The sequence below is a fragment of the Agelaius tricolor genome, unplaced genomic scaffold (genome assembly GCF_023055355.1).
Source record: "Agelaius tricolor isolate 1412-34295 unplaced genomic scaffold, bAgeTri1.0.p SCAF_11, whole genome shotgun sequence".
In the NCBI taxonomy this organism is placed as follows: domain Eukaryota; kingdom Metazoa; phylum Chordata; class Aves; order Passeriformes; family Icteridae; genus Agelaius; species Agelaius tricolor.
This window is the reverse complement of record NW_027269271.1, coordinates 4,946,741-4,969,465: the sequence shown is the minus strand read 5'-3', so window position 1 is coordinate 4,969,465 and position 22,725 is coordinate 4,946,741. Positions and strand designations below refer to the sequence as shown.

At 38.3% G+C, this 22,725-nt stretch overlaps 1 protein-coding gene across 7 annotated transcripts in view; it reads left to right on the top strand.

Moving 5' to 3' along the window:
- The window catches only part of RABGAP1L (RAB GTPase activating protein 1 like), a 233,879-nt gene that overhangs the window by 49,413 nt on the left and 161,741 nt on the right, over positions 1–22,725 (top strand). For all 7 annotated transcript variants that reach the window (XM_071435913.1, XM_071435920.1, XM_071435918.1 and 4 more), the window contains one exon: positions 4,448–4,598. In XM_071435913.1, the coding sequence (XP_071292014.1) occupies positions 4,448–4,598 (151 nt within the window). The remainder of the gene's footprint in view (positions 1–4,447; positions 4,599–22,725) is intronic.

Below are 22,725 nucleotides of genomic sequence, written 5' to 3'. Positions count from 1 at the left end.
ATTTTAGATTTTAACATTTTATTTGGTTTGTGTGCATTTTATTTGGTTTTATGTGCTCCTGAGCAGGAGGTTTGACATTCTTCAGCTTACACAGTTTAAAAACTAAAATGCAAGATGCGTTGAAGTGTAGTTTTTAATCTTCATTTAAAAGGGACTGGTATAGATAACTTGGGGTTTTTTTGACAAATCTTTCCTGTACTATGTGCAAAAGTCTGTTTTGTTTGGTGTTTGAGAGTGTATTTGTATGTGCTCACACAGCAGGTATGGGTCTTCACAGGCAGAACCTTGTGGTCATTTGGGGCTGGCTGTTAAATCCTGAGGAAACTCAGTGCCAGGATGGGACAGACACAGCAACTCCCATGTGTCCCATCTAAGCCCTGCATGCCAGCTGGTGTACATTTAATTTGTTTAGAAACACTTCTTTTTTCTATTTTTGTAAATGTGCTTACATATATATATATATGTAAGCACTTGAAAAGGAATCTAGAAACACTGTGAATCCTCACTGAAACACTTTCTGTTGGTGTATAAAATGAAGAGTATTTGTAAGCCCAGACTATGTTCTCAACAGTGTTATTTCTGTTGTTTAATTAAGTGCTTCAGTAGCAGTGCATGGAGTGCCAAGAGAGAGAAAAGTCTGTTTGCTGCCTCAGAGAGACCTGAGCAAGTGCCAGAACCACTTACTTGCTTTTCCCTGTGTAAGCAATAGCTCCTGCTGCTGGAGACAAAAATAATCAGAGGCCCTTAATCTGGAACTGGCTGTTTGCATTTCCTAACGCCAGAAAGAGAGGTGAACAGCATTTTAAGGATTTATTTGGGTAATTCCTTCCTTGACTTGGCTACTCTGTAGCTTTGGAGAAACAGCCTCTTACTGCTGACCTCATCTGTATGGGGGTCTCACACAAAGGTTTCTGCATGAGGAATCAGGAGGTTTTACTGAGCTTAACCAAACCCTCTCCTTCTGTTGTTTTTACCTATTCTGTCACCCAAGTTTCTGCCCTTAATCCAAGATCGGAAGGTGCCAATTTTCAATTTAACTTTTTTTTTTAATTAATTTGTCAGTTGATTCTTCTGTTTCTAACCTGTGTCCTTGATAAATACCTGGACTCTGTGGATGAGCATGCTGAAGTAAAAAGACACCCACAGCTCATGGTCTTAAGTTTCATGTATCCAACTGTTTCGACTGGTTACTCAAGTATACTAATCAACAGGAAAAAACATTCAAGACTTTTGGAATAAACTAATTTGGAATCCTAACATAACTTACACATAAATCAAGAGAATTGCTTAATAGTTGAAGCAGCTTAAAATTAGTTTAAAATGGGTTGAGAAATGGGAGATCCCAGCCTGTTTGAAGACTAGTAAACATTTCTTCAGGAGTGTCTCAAGCAGTATTACCTGTGGAGAGAAATCCAAATTTCTAAACTGCTTGAGTTCTTGAATAGTGTCATATTACCTTCTAAGAACAAAACTTAGAGTAACAGGTGAGAATTGGTAAGGATTTGAAAACTAAAAATATATCAAAATAAAATCTTGTAGTGTTGTTGAAAACTGCACCATATGTTAGTAGAAGATCTTGCACTTGTAAAAATGTAAATAAACAAAAATTACATTTCCACTTGAGGAACTGGTGTGCTGATTTGTCTCTTAGATGAAAAATTTCTTGCATTTTAATTGCTTTTTGTCATTTCATTAAAATGCCACTGTAACCTATTGGACTCAGCAGAAACACTGCTCCAGGACTTTCCTTCAAGGATATAAACAGAAATAAGAAAAAGATAATGTACCAAAAAGATAGAACAAACAATGGAAAAGTGATGCTATATCTGTTTATTTTACTATTTACTGCATCCTCAGCATTAAAGTTGCTCTTGCCAGCTAAGCTGCTTTAGCTGACTGCTCAACTATTTCTTAAAACAAAGCAGTAGCAATGATCAATGACAGTCTTTGATCAGAAACATGTTTGTCAAGTTGGAGCATATTCTGTGCATTGTTGCTGCTCTGTGTCCTTGCTCTCTGTTATTTTAAAATTGTATTTATGATTTGTGCTGGAGAATTGCAACATTTTGTAACAAATTAAAGATGTCAGCATCCATGAATGGTGACTCTCCCACGTGATGAAAGAGTAAGGTTGGAGTAAGAAAAGCTTTTATTTTATGCTCACTTCTGTTGTTCTGAGCAAGGATTATGGATGAACAAGCTGATTCCCAAAGAGCCATCCAGTACTTGAAAAGTTGGCTGTGGAAGTTGGTAATGCTGTTCAGCATGGACTCATATTGCTAAAGTATTACCTCTGCCATAAAATGCAAATCTAGGACAGGGCCAGTAAAGTCTGGTTGTTTAATTCTCAGTTGGGATTATATTCAGGATGATGTTACAGCATGGTGTTAGTTGTTGCCTTGTATCGTTTCCTTGGTTTGGCTGAGAATTTCCCTGTTATGTTTTTATGGGAATGTCCCTTTTTAGCTGTTCATTTGATCAGCCCTCAGGGGAGCCCTTCTGTGTTTCTCACATAACACATATGACCAGATCCATATAATAACCAAACTAATCCACAACTAGATGGGATTCAACTTTCTGTTGTATTTACTATATATCTATTCCTCAACATGCATGTCATAATTCTGTAACTGCTCAGAGTATCTGGTCATAGAATCCCTGAATAGCTTGGGTTGGAAAGGGCCTCAAGGTTTATCTCATTCCAACCCCATGTCATGGGCAGGGACACCTTCCACTGTCCCAGGTTGCTCCCAGCCCCATCCAGCCTGAGCTTGGACACTTGCAGGGATCCAGGGGCAGCCACAGCTGCTCTGGGCACCCTGTGCCAGGGCCTCACCACACTCACACAGGAGAATTTCTCCCCAATACCTGTGTAACGCAGCCTCTCTGTCAGTTTGAAACCATTCCCCCTTCTCCTGTCACTGTCTGTGCCTACAAAGGTTCTTTCCCTCCTTTTCATAAGCTCCTTTAAGGTACTGAAAGGCCATGATAAGGTCTCCCTGCAGCCCTTTCCTTCTCCAGGCTGAACACCCCAAGCTATCCCAAGCTGTGTCCATAGCAGAGAGGTTCCAGCCCTTGGAGCATCTCTGTGGCCACCTCTAAACCAGTGCAAGTCCTTTAAGTGTTTAGTGCTTTTAATGTTTCTGTAAATATTGGTTTTCTTTCTAGCTCTTTCTCATCACAAGACTGTTAAGGTAATGTGACTGACTACAAAATGGACTGAAAAAGATAGAAGGACCTAGTTTTTATTTGGGTACCTGAGGGATGAAGATAAGGATGAAATTACTTGTACTGCACTGTGCATTTAAAAATAAAAATAATTATTGTTTTCTTAAAGAATAAGGGTGTTATATAATCACATACTTTTTTTAGTTCTCGGGCCATTTGGAAAAATAGGGATATCATCCCCAAAGCATAGGAAAATGAAACAGGTTAGAGTATCTTTTAAATTTAAAAAGCAGTGATAACTTGTTCATGTCCTAATGACCTATTTCATAGAATGAGTACTCTAAACATTCACTGCAAATCCAGGCTCAAATTGCAGATGATTAATTAATCATGGCTTGCTGGCATTTGGTTAAACAGCTACTCTCACTACTCTGCTTCCAGGACAGCTGGGAAACACCACAGTGGTCAAAGCACTTGGAGAGCACAGCACTTCCTACAGCAGAGAGAGCCAAAAATCAGTCTGAAAATTGTCATGGGTCTAAGAGGGTTTATATCTAGATCAGCAAATACTGTATCTCCAAAAGAGCTTTGCAACATCCATGACTGAAAGCTCTGTAATATTGTGCACATGGAGTGACTTTTGTATTCCTGAATTTCTTGCTGTGTGTGTACAACCAGATAGTAAAGCACCAGCTCAGACCAACAGGCAGATTTATTTGAAATAGTAGGATTGTACAAATGTGTGTACAAGTGTTCCTGGTTTGTGGCACTTGGAACAGACTCTTGGCATGAAGTGTGGAACTAGAACTTCAGTCTTCATAACACTACTATTAAATTGTCTTTTGTTTTCCAAAATTTGTTTTTCTGTACAGCTTAAGTTATTTTAAATTTATTTTTCTGAACCTGAGCTAAATTTATATATTGAACAAATATTTAAATTGAATTGTCTGCACAGATGGCATATTTTTCCCTTTCAATTCAAATTGTTCTTTATTAGCCAGTTTAGTTTAATTTCTGCAAGTGTTTATTGTTAATTTTCCTTAATCTCTCCCCACCTAGAGAATTTGGATATCACTACATTTTGCCACTGGTTCTTACTGTAAATCCTTGCAGAGTTTTTGCTTTCCATCTGACAAACACTAACCAGTGGAAGAAAAGTTTGTGTTGCTTATTGCTGACTCTGCTTTAGTGAATAACTTTAAAGATTTTTAATGTTTTTAATCTTTCTTTTGACCCCTGTAGTTGAAGTATAACAGGAAAATGATCATCTTTGTTTCAGGCACAATAACCTTGTTGTGAGACCAAATGGGCTGTCCACTCTGGTGAAGAGTGGTGTTCCAGAAGCACTGAGGGCAGAGATCTGGCAGCTGCTGGCAGGATGCCATGACAACCAGGCAATGCTGGACAAATACAGGTTGCTCATCACAATGGTATGGGATTTATTGTTTGTTCTTGCCTTCTTTTACTCACTCTTCTTTTCTTTGATTGAAATGAGTTCTGCTGGGCAGCAGTTTTAGTCAGTGGCAGGGCAGCAGAAGAATGAAGCAGTTTGACTTGTTTTAAACAACTGAAATTATGATTATGTGACTTTACCTCCTGCCATGGGTACTGCTGCATGGCATTAGCAGTAGAAATTGCTGAACTATATCTGTAGTAATGCTTGACATTTAGCTTTCTGTTCGCTTGCTGTGATGATGATAAGAACATCACCTTGTTCAGGTGTTTGCTTGTGGGTTTTTTAATAAACTCACATCCATCACTTTGTTTTTTCAAAAGCTTGTTTAAGTATGTCTTCATTTTAAGGGTTTCAATTCTTAAAAAACCTCAAACAAAATGGCACGAAATTGAGTATTTCTTCCTTCTGTTGTTTATTTTTAAAAAGAATGTTAAAAACATTTGGACCTAGCTGGAAACCAGTCTCCCTGCTGTATGGATGAGCAGAGAGGAGAATCCTTTTAGGAATCAACCCCATCAGTGCAGTCAATGAGCTTTCTAAGAAGTCTGTGGAGCTGTTTGGTGTGTGATGGCACAAGGGAGGAGCTCTGTGCAGTGTCAGAGATAATCTCAGTGTTTGGGTTCTGAGGCTCTGCCCCTGCAGGGCTGTCACAGCTCTGGGAAGTGCAGCAGTCTCAGATACCCTTTAATGGCAGAAATGGATGGAGATCATTTCCTCTGCTGCTCAGAGCAAGTGCTGGCTTTCTTACCTGCCTTATGAATTACCTGTCCACACAGAAATTCTGGGGTAGATGCTGTTACTCAGAGTTTCCTTTCCTAATGTTTTCATATTGTTTTGCTACTTGTCCTCTTAATTTGACATAATTAATTATGCTTGTGAAGTTTAGAAGCATCCCCAGCGTGAGAGCTGTCCTGGTGTGGCTACTTTTTTCTTTACCAAGAAGGAAGAATGTTTTGCTAGTGTAAATTTTTCATTTTGATGTTGTAGCTGTGTTATATTTTCCTTAGAAACCATTCACAGGACATCTGTCATCTGTATGGTGCATCAAAGCCACCTCCATTATTTGTTCCTGCTTTCCAAAAGTGGGAGAGACGTTTGTTTCAGGGTGGAGGAGGGAGTGGAAAACTTCTAAAATGCAATGTTTATCTTGATGCTGAGGCCTTGTGCCTTAAAAATACCTTGTAACACTTGGCCTTTTCACTACAGAGGTATTGCAGTGATGTGTATTTTGGAAGATGATATTTCATACAGTATTTAATACGAAATACTGCACTGTTACTGATGAAAAATTGAAATCCTCTGCTGAACGGAAGCATTTATGCAAACAGGGTTTTTTTCTAAAGTGAATGATTTTCCTTCTGAAGTGACAAAACTTCTTCTGTAGTTTGTCTGTCTAAACTGCTGGCAATCACATCATTTGGCAGTGAAAGACTCTTGAAAGGAATGAACAGGAGAGAGCCTGTGCCATACCAAAGGTAGGGCCCATCTTTGGGAAGAGTTAATATGGGATGCTCCAGAAAAAGTGTCAGCTGATTTTTTTTTAATGAATTATTGTCTGATATTTATGTCTGTGAACAGAACTTTTCAGTTTCATTTTGGTGTGTCAGTAATGTGAATTAAGCAGAGATAGTAGTAGAATATGTATTTTAGTAGTATATACTACTAAAATCTTGGTTGTATGTATTTCAGTAATAACCTAATAATAATTTAATAATGTTAAGCTTCAGAGTTATATGGGTATTAATGACTGTTCACTTTCTTCTCCTGTATGAGAAAGCAGAACTGATTTCTTTTATCTGCATTTTTGTTATGCCAATATACCAACAACACAAACTTTATTTTTTCCACAATTATTTAATCTTCCTATCAGATCCATCGTTTTCATCTTGACTCTTTCAGTTTATGTATATGTTTGTACATATTCATTGTCTCCTTGTGTTTTGGTCATTCTGCTTGATGTTTCTCTTCTGGAAGCTGGATGTATTTGTGGGTGCCTTGATTATTTCAGCAATATATTCCTTGAACATATGTGTTCCTGAGCCAATCCCAGGGGAGTGGGGAGAGCTGGTGATGCTCTGCACTTGAAGTCCTGGCAGTGAAGTGGGCTCAATACCAGAAGAAGGAGGTGGTACAAACATCTGTGTACTTGCACCATTGCCTACTGACACCCCACAATCCCCCAGAACCTCTCTCTCCTCAAAGAGCTCCCCATTGCTGCCAGTCCCTGGAGCAGTCCCTGAGGTTCTGTCCCATGGTATCAGATCCTTCCTCTGAGCCTGCTCTCCCAGCCCTTCCCTGCTCGTCCAGCCTGACCTGCACCCCTGGGTTAAATTGATAATTGTGAGAAACAGGGCACTGGAGACCAGTAGAAAAATCTCTGCCATGAATCTGTCACAGCTTGAAAGATGAACTCAATACTTGGAATTATGAATACTGAAAACCTGATTTATGGTTGCCTCTATTGGTGACAGAGCGAAATCTGGTAAAAACTCTGATTTTACTACAGTGTTACTGGTGAACTTCTGGTGAAACTGTGCTCACTGGTGAGAGTTGTGTTGTTGGCAGGCCAAAAATGTGTGCCTTGTGATACTCTGAGTGACAGCAGACTCTCAGCATTTAAATTTAGTTGAGAGACCATGGTATAGACACATTAGCTGTTCTGTTCCAGTCTTGTGCAGCAGTGCTGTGTTAGATTGGCCAGCTATCAGTCCCATCACCTAAGAAATCTGCCTGTGCTTTTATCCTGTATTTATCCATCTGTATGCAAAGTTCTGGAACCTGCTGCAGGGTTTCTCAGCTACAGGAGTGCTTGGTTCAGTGTGTTCTGTAGGAGAGGGTAATTTGGGGCTTGTTTTAGAATCTCAATTCAGCACTGAAAGCAAAATAAAATGTTTCATTTAGAAAAGTCAATGCTGCACTTATTTTCTCCAAAAGGCCTCCATGTCCTCTAGTCCAGAAGTCTGTCAGGAATGATCTGGTGAGCTGTGTTCCCTCTTCCCTAGATCAGAGCATTCATTTTCAGTCTCTAGGTGAGTTTGGAGTTCCAGGAGGGAAGGGAGAAAGAAATCCTTGCGTTCTCACAAGTACTGACAAGCACTCTCTTAGGTCTCCTGCTGAGTTCCAGCTTGATGATTACCATGAGCTGCTCAGGAATTTTGACTGGAGCACAATAATAGGCCTTGCATACAATTTTAGAGAGTGGGAGTTGTGATTTGGCAGCTGTTTCATTTCTGACATATATGTAAATGTGTTCTGTATGATAATCAAAATCTGCCTTACTTCCCTTGCCACGGGCTCTTCACAGTGCTGCACGTGGCACCTGACAGGAAGGGGGAAGTCAAATATACATCAGTAGGGATAAACATGTATTTTTATTTATGTAATTATTGTAAGGAAAATAAAATCAGAGGGAGAAAAATCTGCTTGTGATAATGGAGAGGTAATATTGTACTTAAAGAGCTTTTGTAAAAGCATGTCTGATCTGTTTGTTAAAGAATATAGAAAAATGTGCACGAGCTGAGGTCAATTCATTGACAGAGTGTTTTCTCCTGCATTCTTGGCATTATTTCATCTTCACTGGTTCCTCTCCAGAGACTGGAATGAATTTTTCCATGATGAGTGTATTCAGAGCTCTGATAAACTGGTGGCTGCCAAGCCCCAGTGTAGCCTGTTAATGACTGGAGTGAGTGGTGATTGTCTGCTGCAGGAATCAAGGATGGTGCTCCCCTTGCCCCACTGTGTTCTTGTCAGAGCAGGTGTCAGGCACTGTCACTGTGTGCATGAGGAGAAATTTGCTGTCACATGATGGCAGTGTTATAAATAAGAAGCTTGACTAGGCCAATATTCAAGCAGCAATCAATTTATTAATTAATATGGTAAAGTATGAGCAATACAGAGCTGGGTACAGTGGGGAAGTTTTCCCTCCAACTGCACACCGATACTCGAGGGTTACAGGTATTTATAGGGGTACTCATAAACTTTCTCAGCAATTTCTATTCCAAGTTTTACTCATCAGCAGTTTCTATTCCCAATTTTTATGTCCCAATTCTATACACTACTGTGATTTAGTTTTTCTCAGGATGTATCCCTAAAGGAGTATCCCCAGATGGTGCTGGTCTGGTTTCCGAAAGAAGAAAGACGAATCCCATCTGGTGAGGTCCAGCTCCCCAGATGTGGGTCCACCTTTTAATTACAAGGACTATAAATCTAACAACAGTGATGTCCAGCTTCCCTTGGCCGAAACTATAAATCCTTGAGTTGAGTTCATCTTCCTTTCTCAAGCTGTTTTTCTCTGCTTTATTAAGGTGTGAGATAAGCAAGTTTCCTTTATATATATTCCAAAGCTATAGTTTCAAGGATACAAGCAATATTCTAAAATTATGCTTCAAAAGGTTATTATTGCAAAACTCTTTAAGGATTAACTACAAGCAAAGAGCAACATCCTTAATGCTTTAATTCTAATGCTCCTAAATCAACTAAGGTTAATTGCAAACAAAAGATAGGTTCAAAGGCCTACTTCCATGCTTTACTTTCCTCAGTTATTATTAGAATTCATCTTTATAACTGTCCCATGGTCAGTCTCCACACATATCACAATCACAAATACACACATTGCCTGTGTGTACCTGACACCAAACACAGCTTTGTATTTCACAGCAGTGATGCGGCAACTTAGCCTGAAATACTTGTTGCATCTGCGTGGGGATGGATTTTTTTTATTGTCTCTTACACTGCTTATTATCAGAGTTTTGCTTCTCTGTTTGAGATGGTTTCATTCTTGGAGCAATTCTCACTGCTGAGGGTGAGACTTGTTTCCTGTCAGGGCTGAGTGTAGTAGTGTAAGTAAAATGAGAACAGGAACAGGAGGCTGTCACTCATCTTCTGTAGTTTGAAAACCTTTGGGTGGACTGTTTTAAGGTAGCATTTCTGGTTCTAAACTGTATGATTTATTCATAAAAGACTTCCAGTTTGCAACAGGAATTCCCTTAAGAAATGAACTGTATGTTCATCTAACAGCCTATATAGACTTATTTTAAATGCAGCAGCTGCTGTGGTTTAAGGAAGCAAAACTTCTTTTAAATTTATTATTATCAGTTTTTAAGTAAGATCAGAAAAATAAGCCTCAGATAAAGCAGATGTTGGTAGTAGTGTATTACTCAAAACAATGTAAGTTTGTGTAGGAATGAGAATGCCTGGTTTTGAACTGATGATGACATTGAGTTGAAGTTCTTAAAGAAAGGTGGAATGGCTGTCCTTCCAAATGACTTGTAAGAGAACCAAAAATAGGATTATTTGTTTATTGTCATAATTTCCTTTGGCAATATGAGCATGTGCCCAGGACAGTTAGAGATAATAACTAATTAAAGGGTCAGGCTTCAGAAGACTTGGCCAAAACCCAGCTTTTTCTGCTGACTCTATTTTTGGGTTTTTGTCTCTGGACCAATAACATTTCATGTCACTCCACATGAGAGTGAAAATCCTAAGAATTCTTCCAAGCTCTGAGAGGCATGAAAATAACAAATCTCAGTAATTTAATAATTTGAAAATGGCACTAATCAAGGGTGTCACTACTCCAGCAGTATAATTCTCATGCAATGGTGAGCAATTATAGCAAAGTATTTTCCATTGCTGCAGAAGGTGGAGCAAATGGATTGGATTTGGGGCTGGATGAAATGAATCAATTTAGAGCTAATATATGTAGTTTATCTGTTCAGTTTGGACCAGCATTGTTATTTCTTATTCCTACAAGACAAATCCTCTTTTTTTTAAAGCAAAAGAAAACCCAAAAGTTAAACTTGCAGGTTTCTGGAATTGTGTCTTGTCCAAAATTAAAAGTTAGAAATAGGATAGATGAAAATAGCAAAAACTGTTGTTGAAGTTTCACATGCTTAAACACAATCTTCCATGTCTTGAATTAACTCTGATTATCTGTTTCTTGGAGCATCTCTCTTCAGACTGAGTTTCAAGGACTGAAGATCAACTTTCATGTAAACCTAATGTAGAAATGTATTTATATTTTAAATTTTGAATTTATCCAAACTGTTCAAACAACAAAAGGTATTTGCTTCTTTGTTTCACACTTAATATTTACTTGGCTTTTGAATTTTTATTGCCAGTTTTCATAGTTAGGAAAAGGAAAACTGTGGAGATCACAAGTGAATCACTGTTTCTCTGCAAAGAAGATTAAATGCAGTTGACTTTGAAACTGGTGCCTTGATGTCAGGTTTGTTTGGTTTTGTTCATTTAGTTTTTTAATTTATTTTATTTGTGTGAAGCAAATACAATTTGTGTGAAACAGTTTAGCTGGGAATTGAGAGAATTCCTTACACAGGAAGGCTGTTTTAGTGTGAGTAGAAAATGAATCAAGCTTGTTATTTGCAGCAATACCAAAGGATGTGAAGTTAGCACTAAGGAGGGGAAGAGGAATATTTTTTTTGTCCCAGTGGCATCGTGCAGGGTTGCACTGCTCAGTGTTCTGAGACTAATTAATCAGTAAGGGTGTCTAATTAAAAAGATGACTGTTCACCAGCTGCCACAGCAGGCTGGTTAATGGACTGAAACATTAGAGTATTTTTGTAGGAAATATTTGTGTTCAGAATGCTGCATCTGTTTGTCCTGATTGAAAATGGGGGAGTTTAGGCCTCGGTAGCAAGGAATAGATTTTTTTTTTTTTTTTTGCCTATTTATTTTGTCTCCTTACTAATTAGGAGTTGTCTCCCTTGACTTTTAAAGGAAATAGATATCAAGGATGGCATAGCAGTATACTAAACAATTGTAAAAGATCCTATTACATAAGAATCAATGATCATTATAATCAACATGTGATTTTTTTTTTCAGTTGATTGAAAAGAGAAAAAGCTAATACCTGTTACTTTGCTTTTTGAATATGAGGCACTTGGGCATTAGGCAAAATAATTCTGGAGGAACTGATTGCTTTTTCTGAGTTTCCTGTTTCTTTGAAATTCTGTATATATAGGCAGTTTCTTAGGTTTTACTTCTCCCCACCTTTTCTTAAAGGATAAGGATAAGGATGACTGTTACTCAACTCTTCTCTTAAACTGAGATAATTCATTTCATGGCAAGTAGAGCCTTGATATTTTTATAATGTAATATGGTTTGTAGAGACAAATCAGCTCCTGCTGGTTGGAGTGATAGGAAGCTTCGTTTTTGGTGTAAGCTGATCTGTTGGTGCTGACAGTTACAGTCACCTACTTTGAATTATTTTAGTGGTGCTGCAACACTGTGGGACAATAAAGTATATAGGAACTGAAAATACTTACTAGAAATCAGTGAAAAATTATTGTCTCTGAAGAGTAGAAGTTGATACAATTTTAATTCTTTAAATAGCTTCATTTAAATTCAGACTTCAGATAAAAGGTTTAGTTCATGATAAATGTACCAGGGTACCTAGTTCCACAGCAAATGTTAATGTTTCTCTTACCAACTCAGGAATAAAATGTCCCTAAGGTGAATTTAATTTGCTAAGTTTTGATTCATTTAGCACTCATCTGGAAAAATTCTTTCAATTTTGTGTGCACAAAAGGGAAAATCTTATGCTAAGTCTTCATCTTCAAAGGAATTAATCAGTTTAGTGACAAGTCCCTTCAGGAAATAAAGGAGGAGCATCAATTAGTCATTTTTATTTTTATGTAATCTAAATTTTAATGTTTCTTTATGATACTTGAGGTGGAAAATATTACAGTAGTATTTTCATGGCCTGCACAAAATTATAAAATATTCTACTGCATTAAGAATTTTTCTGCAGTTTCTTTTCCATACATAACCACATATAAGAACACTAAAATAACACCCACAATACAATTCCTGGCTCTTCAGGTGATATATGACCTCTCTGCCCTAAAAGTCACATCAATTGACACATTTATTCTGCAGAGTGGAGTAGAAATGAGATTTGCATGTGCCCTCTTGGAGCCTGTTCTGTTTTTCTGTGTGAGTTTATGATCCATTTTCTGCAAACCAGGGGAGCAGAGTTGCCCATCATTTCAAACAGGGATAAAACCAAGGGAGTATCAGTATTGTGGCCTGAATAGGTTTAAATGATGGTTACTGGAAGAATTGATATTGCACCAGCTAGTGTCATAAGCTTAGGATATATGAATATTGATGCAGATAACAAGTGGTTTTTAAGTAGGATGGAATTGGGATGTGTCATTGCCTCGCTGTTCCCTCAGAGTGTGCTAAGAGCTGCTAGGACTTGGCACCTCAGTGCTGGTTTGAAAATCCCTGCTATTCCTTCCTGGATAAAACATAAATAGATATCCCAGCTGAATTTGAACGTTGGTTTGTTAGTCAGTGTTGGTTCCCTGGAGCAGTAATGATGCTAATGCTGAAAGAGCAGCTGGACTAGAGACATTTTAAACCATGGTTTTCTACATCCCTGAGTAAATCTGGATTGTTTTAGAGGTTCCCTGCAGGGTGTGTTGTCTTTATGGAATTCTGTGGGTTTGATCTTCCCTGTTAGCACGGGGCACTGCTTACCTGAAGGAAAAGGTAATGTCTGTGTCCACTGCCAGAGCTGGGTTTGCTGAGGGATAATTGTGTTTGAGGCAATCAGCTTGCTCTTGGTATTCCTCTTTCCTCTCCAAACCACTTCTTCCTAACCAGCCTCTGTTTTCAAATAAAGATTGCATAACTGGCATTCAGGAGGCTGCAGTGCTCCAGAGCTGGAGCTTTAGAAATCTTAAATACCTTTATTGGAGAAAGCAAACCACCTCTTCCTGACTATTAGTTGCTGATTTCAGTATGTTAATATTTGATGCTTAGAGAGGAACACAAGAATCCAAACATTTGGTGTTTAAAGTCTCTTAAAATGCCTTTAACACCAGTCCTGGTGGTCAGCACTTCAATAAAGCTTGTTTTACCATAGCTGTGAACAGCAGTTCAGAACAATGGGAATAGTAACAAACCCAGCAAGGTTTGAGCTGCATGTGTAGAATATTGAAGTGTACAGAAGTGATGAACACATCTCCTAAATCCAAACTGGAATTTGATATAGGAGTGAAATCTGAACCTTTATGTATGACTTCTTCATGATAAAACCCCCAATGACAGGGTTATTTGTATGTTCTGTAGGATATTCTTCCAAGGGCCTGAGCTGGTATTAAGGTAGATTTTACAGTAATCACTTCAAAAGAGATTAGAAACCTGTAGATCTTCTTTACAGTCTGTATCCATTAAGGAATTTTTTCCCCTTTGCAGTGATGAGTGTGGTTTTACAAAGAAGAGTCATATCTCCTGTCAGGAAACAAATTTACAGCTGCTGAGGTAAACTAACCAGAAGGAGATTGTTAGAAAGAGTATATGCAATAGCAGACTGCAAACAATCTTTTATGTAGGTTTTTGTGGACACAGACAAATATTTTGGCAGCTAGGAATTTTTTTTTCTTGCTGAGGGTTTTCATCAGTTGCTTTTTAAACCGACAACCAAATGCTGATGATATGGAGCAGCACATATTTTAGTCATATCCTGCATATGACAAAGCTGTCTTCAGATGGGTGGTTTGTCTTCAGATGGGTGGTTTGTCTTCAGATGGGTGGTTTGTCTTCAGATGGGTGGTTTGTCTTCAGATGGGTGGTTTGTCTTCAGATGGGTGGTTTGTCTTCAAAGTAATCCAGTTTCAAAATACAACCTTTTTTTTTTGACTCAAGATGCAGCCTGCATTAAAACTAAATAGTCATTAATGGGGATTGCAGTTTCAGCCAGCCTGCTTGCCAAAAGAGGTATCTTTTACTGCATGTTCCATCTCTTCTTTATACCCTTACCTAGCATTTGCAGGGCTAGTCACAGTAATTGTGGGGTTTTATTTGGAAAATTTCCTTCCCCCCATTGCTCTCAGAGAGGATCACTGTTCAGGTGTGGTGTCAAGGTGAGATGGGAGCAAGCACTGGGGCTGGGCAGGATGGATGGGTGAGGCAGCCTTAGGCAGGTTCATTACAGTAACATTGCAGTCTAATTACACTTTTTGGTCCCTGTGTGGCAGAAGAATTGGAGCTACCTTTTGAATCCATGCCCCCTTTCTTTCATGAGTTTGTAAATGTAATTCCAGAAAATTCTTTTAGGCTTTGTTGTCACTTGTATAGGATTTCCTTTCCCTTTCTGCAAAGACTCTCTAATTCTTCTTCAATGGACACTTGAAAATATGTAAACACACATTAAGGATAAAATACACCCAAAAATGCTAGACTGAGTATTCTTTGGTGGTGCATTTATGCATGCATGTGTGTGTGTTCAAAGCAGAATGGCTGCCCCGATACAACAAGAATACTGATGCTGGATGCCAGCAGTGGATTTACACAGCTGGCAGTCAAGGAGTAATATTTGGATGTCTGCTCATTTATTTTGAACTCAAAACCATGTATTTCAGGCAGCCATGCACTTGATTGAGTTTAGGCTATTACACAATGAGGAATTTAATTTCATAGAAAGCTCAGAGCAGCAGTAGCTGGTTGGCTTTTCAGGACTGTCTGCAGTGTCTGGTTGAGTCAGGAACAAGCCTTGGAAACAGGCAGCCAGGCTGCTTTAGCCCAAGCAGAGACACACTTCTGAAACTTGGATTTAAACTCTTGATATTCCCACGTCTAGGATTTATCCTGACTCCTGAAAATGTATGTAGAGTGAATATTGTACATGGAGTTTCCTTTGCAGAAGCTGTTAACTTGGTCATAGATTAGGTAAGATATTTACCAACATATTTTACATTTCTAGAAATGGTAGCTTCCCATGATGCTTGAGAGGGGAGATGAGTTAACTGTGTGTCCAGCCTCAAGAATTAATACTGGGGCTGGGGAAGCAAAACTGCAGAAATCCACATGAATTTTCAGTGTTAATCTTGTTGCACAGCCCTGTGTATTATCTGAATTTCCAGTGTACATCTGATTTTTTTGCTGCAATAAGGAATTAATCTGATTCTTCTCCATTTAGTGTAAGCAAAGAGCCTGACTTTGAGCTGTATTTTTGGCCATGCTAGTTCTGCTTGCTGGAAGCTCTTGTGGATTGTGGGGAGAGACTTTTCATGTGGGTCAGAAAAGAGATATGAGTACTGCTAGTAGCAACCTTAATTTTCAGTGCAGTGATGCCAAAATAAAAGGCACATGCTGTGTTAAAATACCAGCTTACACTGGGATCCTAGCATGTGCTATGTACATGGTTTAAGTGCAAATATTTCCAGTACAAGTTACTGTTTCTAGTCATAATTTCCTGAAGTATCTGTTAAATACTTTGCTTATTATTAATTAAGGCTTGTCTCAGTATGGCTTTTGAAATATTTCACGGTGCACACAGTACTGTTAATTTTAAATAGAAATAGCAGTTTTGACAGTCTGAGAAATAATGGATAGGAGAAGAGTTCTCCGAGATTGAAAGTGCTTGTATAATTAGGAGCCCTGAAATGGTCATCAGGGACATATCTGAAATTTAAAGATATGATCATCTTGTAGTCATAGGTACCTTTATAATTCCATACATACAGAGACAGAACTCTGCTGCTTCAGACAGATTAATTTTGGTATTTCCTAACTTTCCAGTACTTAATTTAAAATCATTGAGTAACCTTCATCATGGAGTCCTGGAATGGTTTGGGTTGAAAGGGACTTGAAATCTCATTTTCCGTGCACTCCCTGCTGTGGTGGCCAGGGAGAGCTTCCACCAGCCCAGGTTGCTCCAAGCCCTGTCCAGCCTGGCCTGGGACACTTGCAGGGATCCAGGGGCAGCCACAGCTTCTCTGGGCACCCTGGTACATTTTGTGGAGCTAGGAAAGGTCACTGCACATCAGAGAACTGATGTATTTGTTTCTTCCTCCTGACTCTGAGAACTTGCAATGTGCAATTTTCTACTCACCTTGAGATGCTCCCTTGCATTCCTTAGAGTTCTCTGGAATTGTACTAATTGGGATCTCTAAAGCAGAATCCCCCCCAAAAAACCCAACCTCTGTTTGTCTCTGAAGCTCTTCCTGTAAATTGAGTCATAGATGATACATTTTAAGCCAGCAGAATGTTTGATTATTCTACTTTTGACTGCCTTTAAAATTCTAGTTGCCATAACAACTTTATTTCTTTATTTTTAGCACATCAGTTGCCATAACAATAAAATATAGCTTTTTGAATGTAATCATTTTCCCTTACTTTTTTTTGCTTTGTTTTATAAAGCACCTTCTTGGGGGGAAATGAAATGTGCCAAAGCTCATCCCCTGTGAGCACTTGGGTTAGAACATTAGCTGAAAAATAAGGCTTTTTTTAATCTAGCCTTATTCCATTTCTATGGCATTTTTTCTGACTACTGAGTATTTTCATAACTTAGGCAGAAAAATGAATGCAAATCATTTTCTTCAAATAATTTTTACTTGTTTAAAACCTTTCTTTGTAAAAAAATTGCTTTTCCTCATTCTTATTTCTTTTAGTTAGTGTTATTTGAAAACCTTAACTGTTAAGAGGATCATTTCTAATATTTTTTTTCAATATACAGAATGTCCATAAAGTCACTGAGTTAGAGGGAGTATTTTGTTCAGCATGTGAATATTCTGTGTTTGGGGCATTTTGATGTGATATATCTTTAAAATATAAGAACAAAGATACTGATTTCCAGCTTCAAGCCATAATCTTGAGCAGAGGGGAGAGGTTTTTGTGTGAATTTAATATTGGTGAAAGAAGTTGGCCTTGAAAATAATCTGTAGATTTGACTTCCCCATTTCCTGGTTGTGTCCTTTCCAAAAGGATTTGTAGATATCAGTGTTGTCTTTATATTTAACCTCTTCTTAGTTCTGTTCAAGTATATATTTGATTTTAGTTTTTTTAAGAGATGGGAGATAATATCAGGTTTGGTATTTCTTCTAGAATAAATGATTTCTTAGCTCACATAACATTTTACATGTGCCAATTTCTGGCTATAAATATAAATGTCCTCATTATCTAATAAGACAAAATTTGCTAGTTATTGGAAGTTGAATGTATTTAGATGTCATTAATCTTGAAAAAGTTATCAGATGTATGATGACTTTATAAATTTTAATTAGCTAATTTTTAACTCAGGGCTGTGGGGGGGAAAGTCAGTAATTCTTGCTTTCAGTGGCATTTTCCTAACACCTCTCATTTCTGGATTCCATGTCTGTGAGTTACCCAGGAATGTACTTCCAATGTTATTGGCAACATTTTCCCTGTAGATCATTCTCAGCAGGAAGCTATTCCTTGTCCTTTCTCATATATGGATATTGATGCAAGTGTGTTTAGATCCATGCTGGAGGAGAACAGAAGTGATACCTCTTCAGCACTTCCAGCTGGGAGAAAGATTTGGTCTAAATGAAGCTGAGCTTAAAAATCCATAAAAAGAAATTGTGCCACCCTTCAGGTTATAAATAGTTATTGTGGCATATCCTTCTCATGTTCCTCTTTCCTGTTTCTTCACAATGTGGTAGAATAGTAATCCTGAGTAACACTTAGTTTAAAATAGTCTTAAAAATCCACTATTTACTTTATTTTTAGCTTTTTTGTTCTCAAGAAGTAGTGGAATTGGATTTACTGGGATTTGAGGTTGGTACCACCTGCTCCCCAGTAGACCCTGCACTAAAACAAATAGCAGCTCTTTAGTTCTGAACTGATTCTGCCCCTACCAACACTTGGAGCTGTGCCTTCATCCCCTAAATGATCCTGGTTGTTCAGTGCTTTTCTGAGGCACCTCTCGTGTCCTTGAGGAAGAACTATTTTTAAAGAAGTCTATTAAAGGAACAGTTTAGGGTGGAATGTGTCAATTCTGTAATCAAGTAAAGCATGAATTTTTGGTGTGAGCAGGCACTCGTTTCCAGCCAGCCTGTCTGGGTTAGCCTGGATCTTCTGGGAGGATGTTCTGTGATGGTTTAACCCCAGCCACATCCATGGGGAGGGGATTTGAATCTGTCCTTGCTGTCTGACTGAGTTTGTCACATAAGAGCTGGCAGTTCACTAAGAACTGCTAGGAGAAAATACTTAGAGTACTAAGAAGAGAGAATTAGACTGAAGTGGAACATCCAGACTTTTGATTTTGAAGGACAGGTGTATGTGGGTTCAATCCTTATGTTCTTAGTAGTTGCTTTTGCATGGGCCCTACAAGTTGGCTGCCTATATTAAAGCTGTAATAAATTATGCATCAGTTGAACTCATTAAATCAAAATTGCTTGCCTTTTAAAAGGTCATGCTGTAGTTTAAGAAAACTGTTTGGCTTGCAGTGTGTGAAAAATTGAAGCAGGCTATCACAATGTTTGGGATTTTTTTTTTTTTAATAGCTTTAAAATTTCTTATTCTAGCTCTGCTGAAATGGAATTACTGTTAATACTGACTGAGCTTATGCTCCTGCCAGGCAGGCTGGAATCCTTTTCAACATATACTTTCTTGGTGCCCACTTGAAATATGCTTTTAGAATACCAATATCTATGGAATGTAATTCCTGGCTTCACACAGACAGAAGTATTAGTAAAAGTACAACTATCTCAAAATATGTCTCTAAAAGGTTTGAATGAATGCAGTACTAAAATCTCTTATGTATTATTTTGAAATATGAAAAATTATTCCCACAGGAAACAGCAATGCTACCTGCACTGTGCAGACTACTATCTACATTTCAGCATTTTTTCATTTACAGTTCTCTTAATTGCTTTTGTCCTGTGATTTAATGTTTTAATTGTCCCTTGAAAGATGGGAGCAGTGGAGGGTAGTAAGTTAGTGTTGTTTTGCCAGTATATTTTTCTTTTTCTTTTTTAAACTGCAGCTAGTGGAGGAGCAGGTGGTTTAATGTAAGTGGCACATGCATGAAACTGTCAGAGGGCACATGTTTAAATTTTTGCTTTTTGTAAACATCCTAAGTTTATCTGGTGCTTCTTATCATATATGGTCAGTCAGTAAATAGCATCCTTCTGTAGCTTATGTGCTGTTGAAAGCAAATCCTCTTTGGCTCCTGAAAAATGTTAATTATCACCATTCAGTTGGCTGCACAGCATTTCCCTGAAGTAAATTCCCTTCTTGATTGATAGTTTATTGCACAGAGTTTTATTTCCATTGATTCAGGGCACAGGACTTTGGTGGTATTTGTCATCTGCATTGAGCTTGTAAAGTGGATTCAATTTGTTCTAGGACCATCAATATCATCTTGAGAGAAGCTAGAATTCAGAAATTCAGGGAAATATTTGCTTTGTATGCATCTTTGAATGGCATCCCTGCCCATGGTAGAGAGGGTTGGAACAAAATGATCTTTAAAATTCCTTCCAATCCAAACCATTCTGTGATGCTATGAAATAAAATCCATGAGATCACAGGCAGTAATGATTAAAAGGAGATAGTAGCAATTTACTCCAAAAACTTGCATAATATTTATTAAATACATGAATAACATTAGGAATAATTTGAAAGTTTCAAACTTTAGAGGCATTTGATGTAATTGTTGCTTAACAGCATGAAAAGACTGCACAATAAACTTGCAAATGTGAATGCCCATCTCTCTCTACTGATCCACATAAAAAAAATTATTTGCCCATTTCTTCTTGTTCTGCATCACAGCATCCTAATTAGCTAACACTTGTGTGATGCTGGCTAATATTTGCATCATTAAAACAGTGCTGGAAAAGGACTGGGCTGTGAGTGCTGCAGAGGATCAGGCTGCATTCTCCTGAGCTGCCCCCAGCCTTGACTCCAAATTACACCAGCCTCTTCCTTCTGCCCCACCTCACATAGCCTGCTCTGCTGCTGCCACCAAATCCAGTTTTTCCCTCATGCAGAAAAGGCCTCTGCTGACATTTTGCCTGTAGCCTGTAGGAGGTGAGAGCTCCACAAGAGCATCTGCATTTCAGAGCTGCAGCTGTGTACCCCTGGTGTCTCTTGATCTTTGTTGCAGCAGCAGGTACATGTGGCATAGCACTGTAAAATGATTTATGGCATTCTTTAGGATCATAGGTTGGGAGGGAGAAGGAAAGGAACTTGTCTCTGATAGCAAAACTGAAAAATGAGTCTCGCAGGTGGAGAAATGGTTTAAAAGTTTCTACAATATACTGTTTACTTCAGTATATTCTGAGGGAATATTATATTCTATATAGATAGAATATATGTATTCCTTCAGAATATATATGTTCCTTCAGAATATATATATTCTATATGTAGAATATATATTCCTTCAGAATATAGATATATTCTATATGTAGAATATATATATATTCATATTATATTCTACAATATACTGTTTCCTTCAGAGCTGACACTTGTGGGTTTTTCCCACTGGCCCAAGGGTGTTTAGTCTTGAGGAGGATGAGGACAAACCACAGCAAGACAAATTCTGAGCTGATGGTGAGACTCACAGGGAGAGTGAGACATTGGAACAGGAGCCCAGTGTGAAAACTCCATCCTTGGAGATGTTCACAGCTCAGCTGAATGTAGAGCCCAGCACAACTTGGCTTAAATTTGGTGTTGGCTCTGACTTAGAACTTTGTCCCCCTGCTTTGAAGCAAGACATGGATTGGGATGGTATCCACAGGGTATGAGGGGTTTGAGAAGCCTAAGCTTTCTGAGAAGAAAGAATGGGTTTATTTATAAATATCTAGACACTTGTTCTATCTCATCATATGCCTGCACTGAGGTCACAGTCCCCGTGTGTTCTGTGTGAGCGCGAGCTCTCCGGCAGGTTTTAAATAGACAGCTGGAGTGGGTGGATCTGGGGAAGAGGCTTTATATTCCAAATAACAAACAGAACACATTTCTGCCTTAAATACAGCACTAATATGACTTCATAGAGCAACTTCAAACACCAGTATGATGTAGAAAACCCTATCCTTGCACACATACACACACGATTTTTTAGGCAACAAATTATTTTCCTTTGTTCTCTGCTACTTTTAAGCTGCACTACAAATGCAAGCTTTATAGAATAGAATTATTCTGGAGGCATTGAAAACAAAACCAGGGTATCCATAAGATACCTGTAAAAGTAAATGCCAGAGGTAGTTAAGATTAAAAATAAAACAAACTGAAAGAAACACCTTTATTCTTTAGGCTTAGGAGAAAGTATATAAAAGAGAAAAATATACTGTAAAATAACAAAAAAAAAGGAGTTGGGCAGAAAAAATAGAGGTTGGTGAGCTGGTATGTATATCAACACTGTCATTCAGGTCTGCATCTAAATAAATAACTACTGTGTTCCTCATCCCACACTCAGCTGGACCTCCTTGCTCTCATCAATGCCTTTCAGAAAGATTTTACAGAAATTATTGTTGTCCATTTAATCCAGCTGACCATCCAATAATTTAGCAAGGGAAGACTTCAAACTGGAAATGAGTGGTGTGATTGAGATGCTGCTTTGTGCACTGCAGGGATTGCTTCTATCAGTCTTGCTTCCTTACAACAAAGGATTTAGCAAACAAATATTGCTATTCCTTTTCAAACAGAATGACTAATAGATTGTTTTCTTGCTTGAAGCTTCTAAATCTCCTTCCATATGGACTTTTTCTGTCTGAGAAGCTTTATCTGGTTTCCTTTCAGGGTCACACATCACCACTGCTTTCACTGCCTTGCTTTGCATATACAAAGCTCCTGCTCCTGCCACATCCCCTCTGTTTTCAGCAGGATCAGATGGTGTGAGCCTTCTGGTTTGTGTGGTGATTTGTACTGTTTGTAGCTGATGTAATTGATAAAGAAGATGAGGAATTGCTCCTTCTGTTGGGCTTGAAGAGTGCTCAGGTCCAGCAGCTGGATGTAACCAGCTATGGGAACATGTGCACCATGTAGGATGCTGCCTTGATGACAGTAAGGCAATTCTTCCACTAGAACTTTTCTCTTCCTCACTTCCTTTTCTTAAAACACAAATTGGAAAAAAATCCTGAGGCAGGTTTTGTTTAAAACTGTGCCAGAGGCCCAAATGTGCCCCTAATCTCAAAATAAAAACACTTTTCTCATAGAGCTTTTAACATGCTGTCTCTGAAACAACATTCTGCTATTGCTATATTTTGTAAAATTCCCTCTGTAACTGCATAGTTTCACCAGGACTAGCTGATTTCTGATTAATTTTCACTTAAATATATTTCACTTATATATATTCCTCTAAATATACATAAAACAATACAACTTAGTGATGTTAG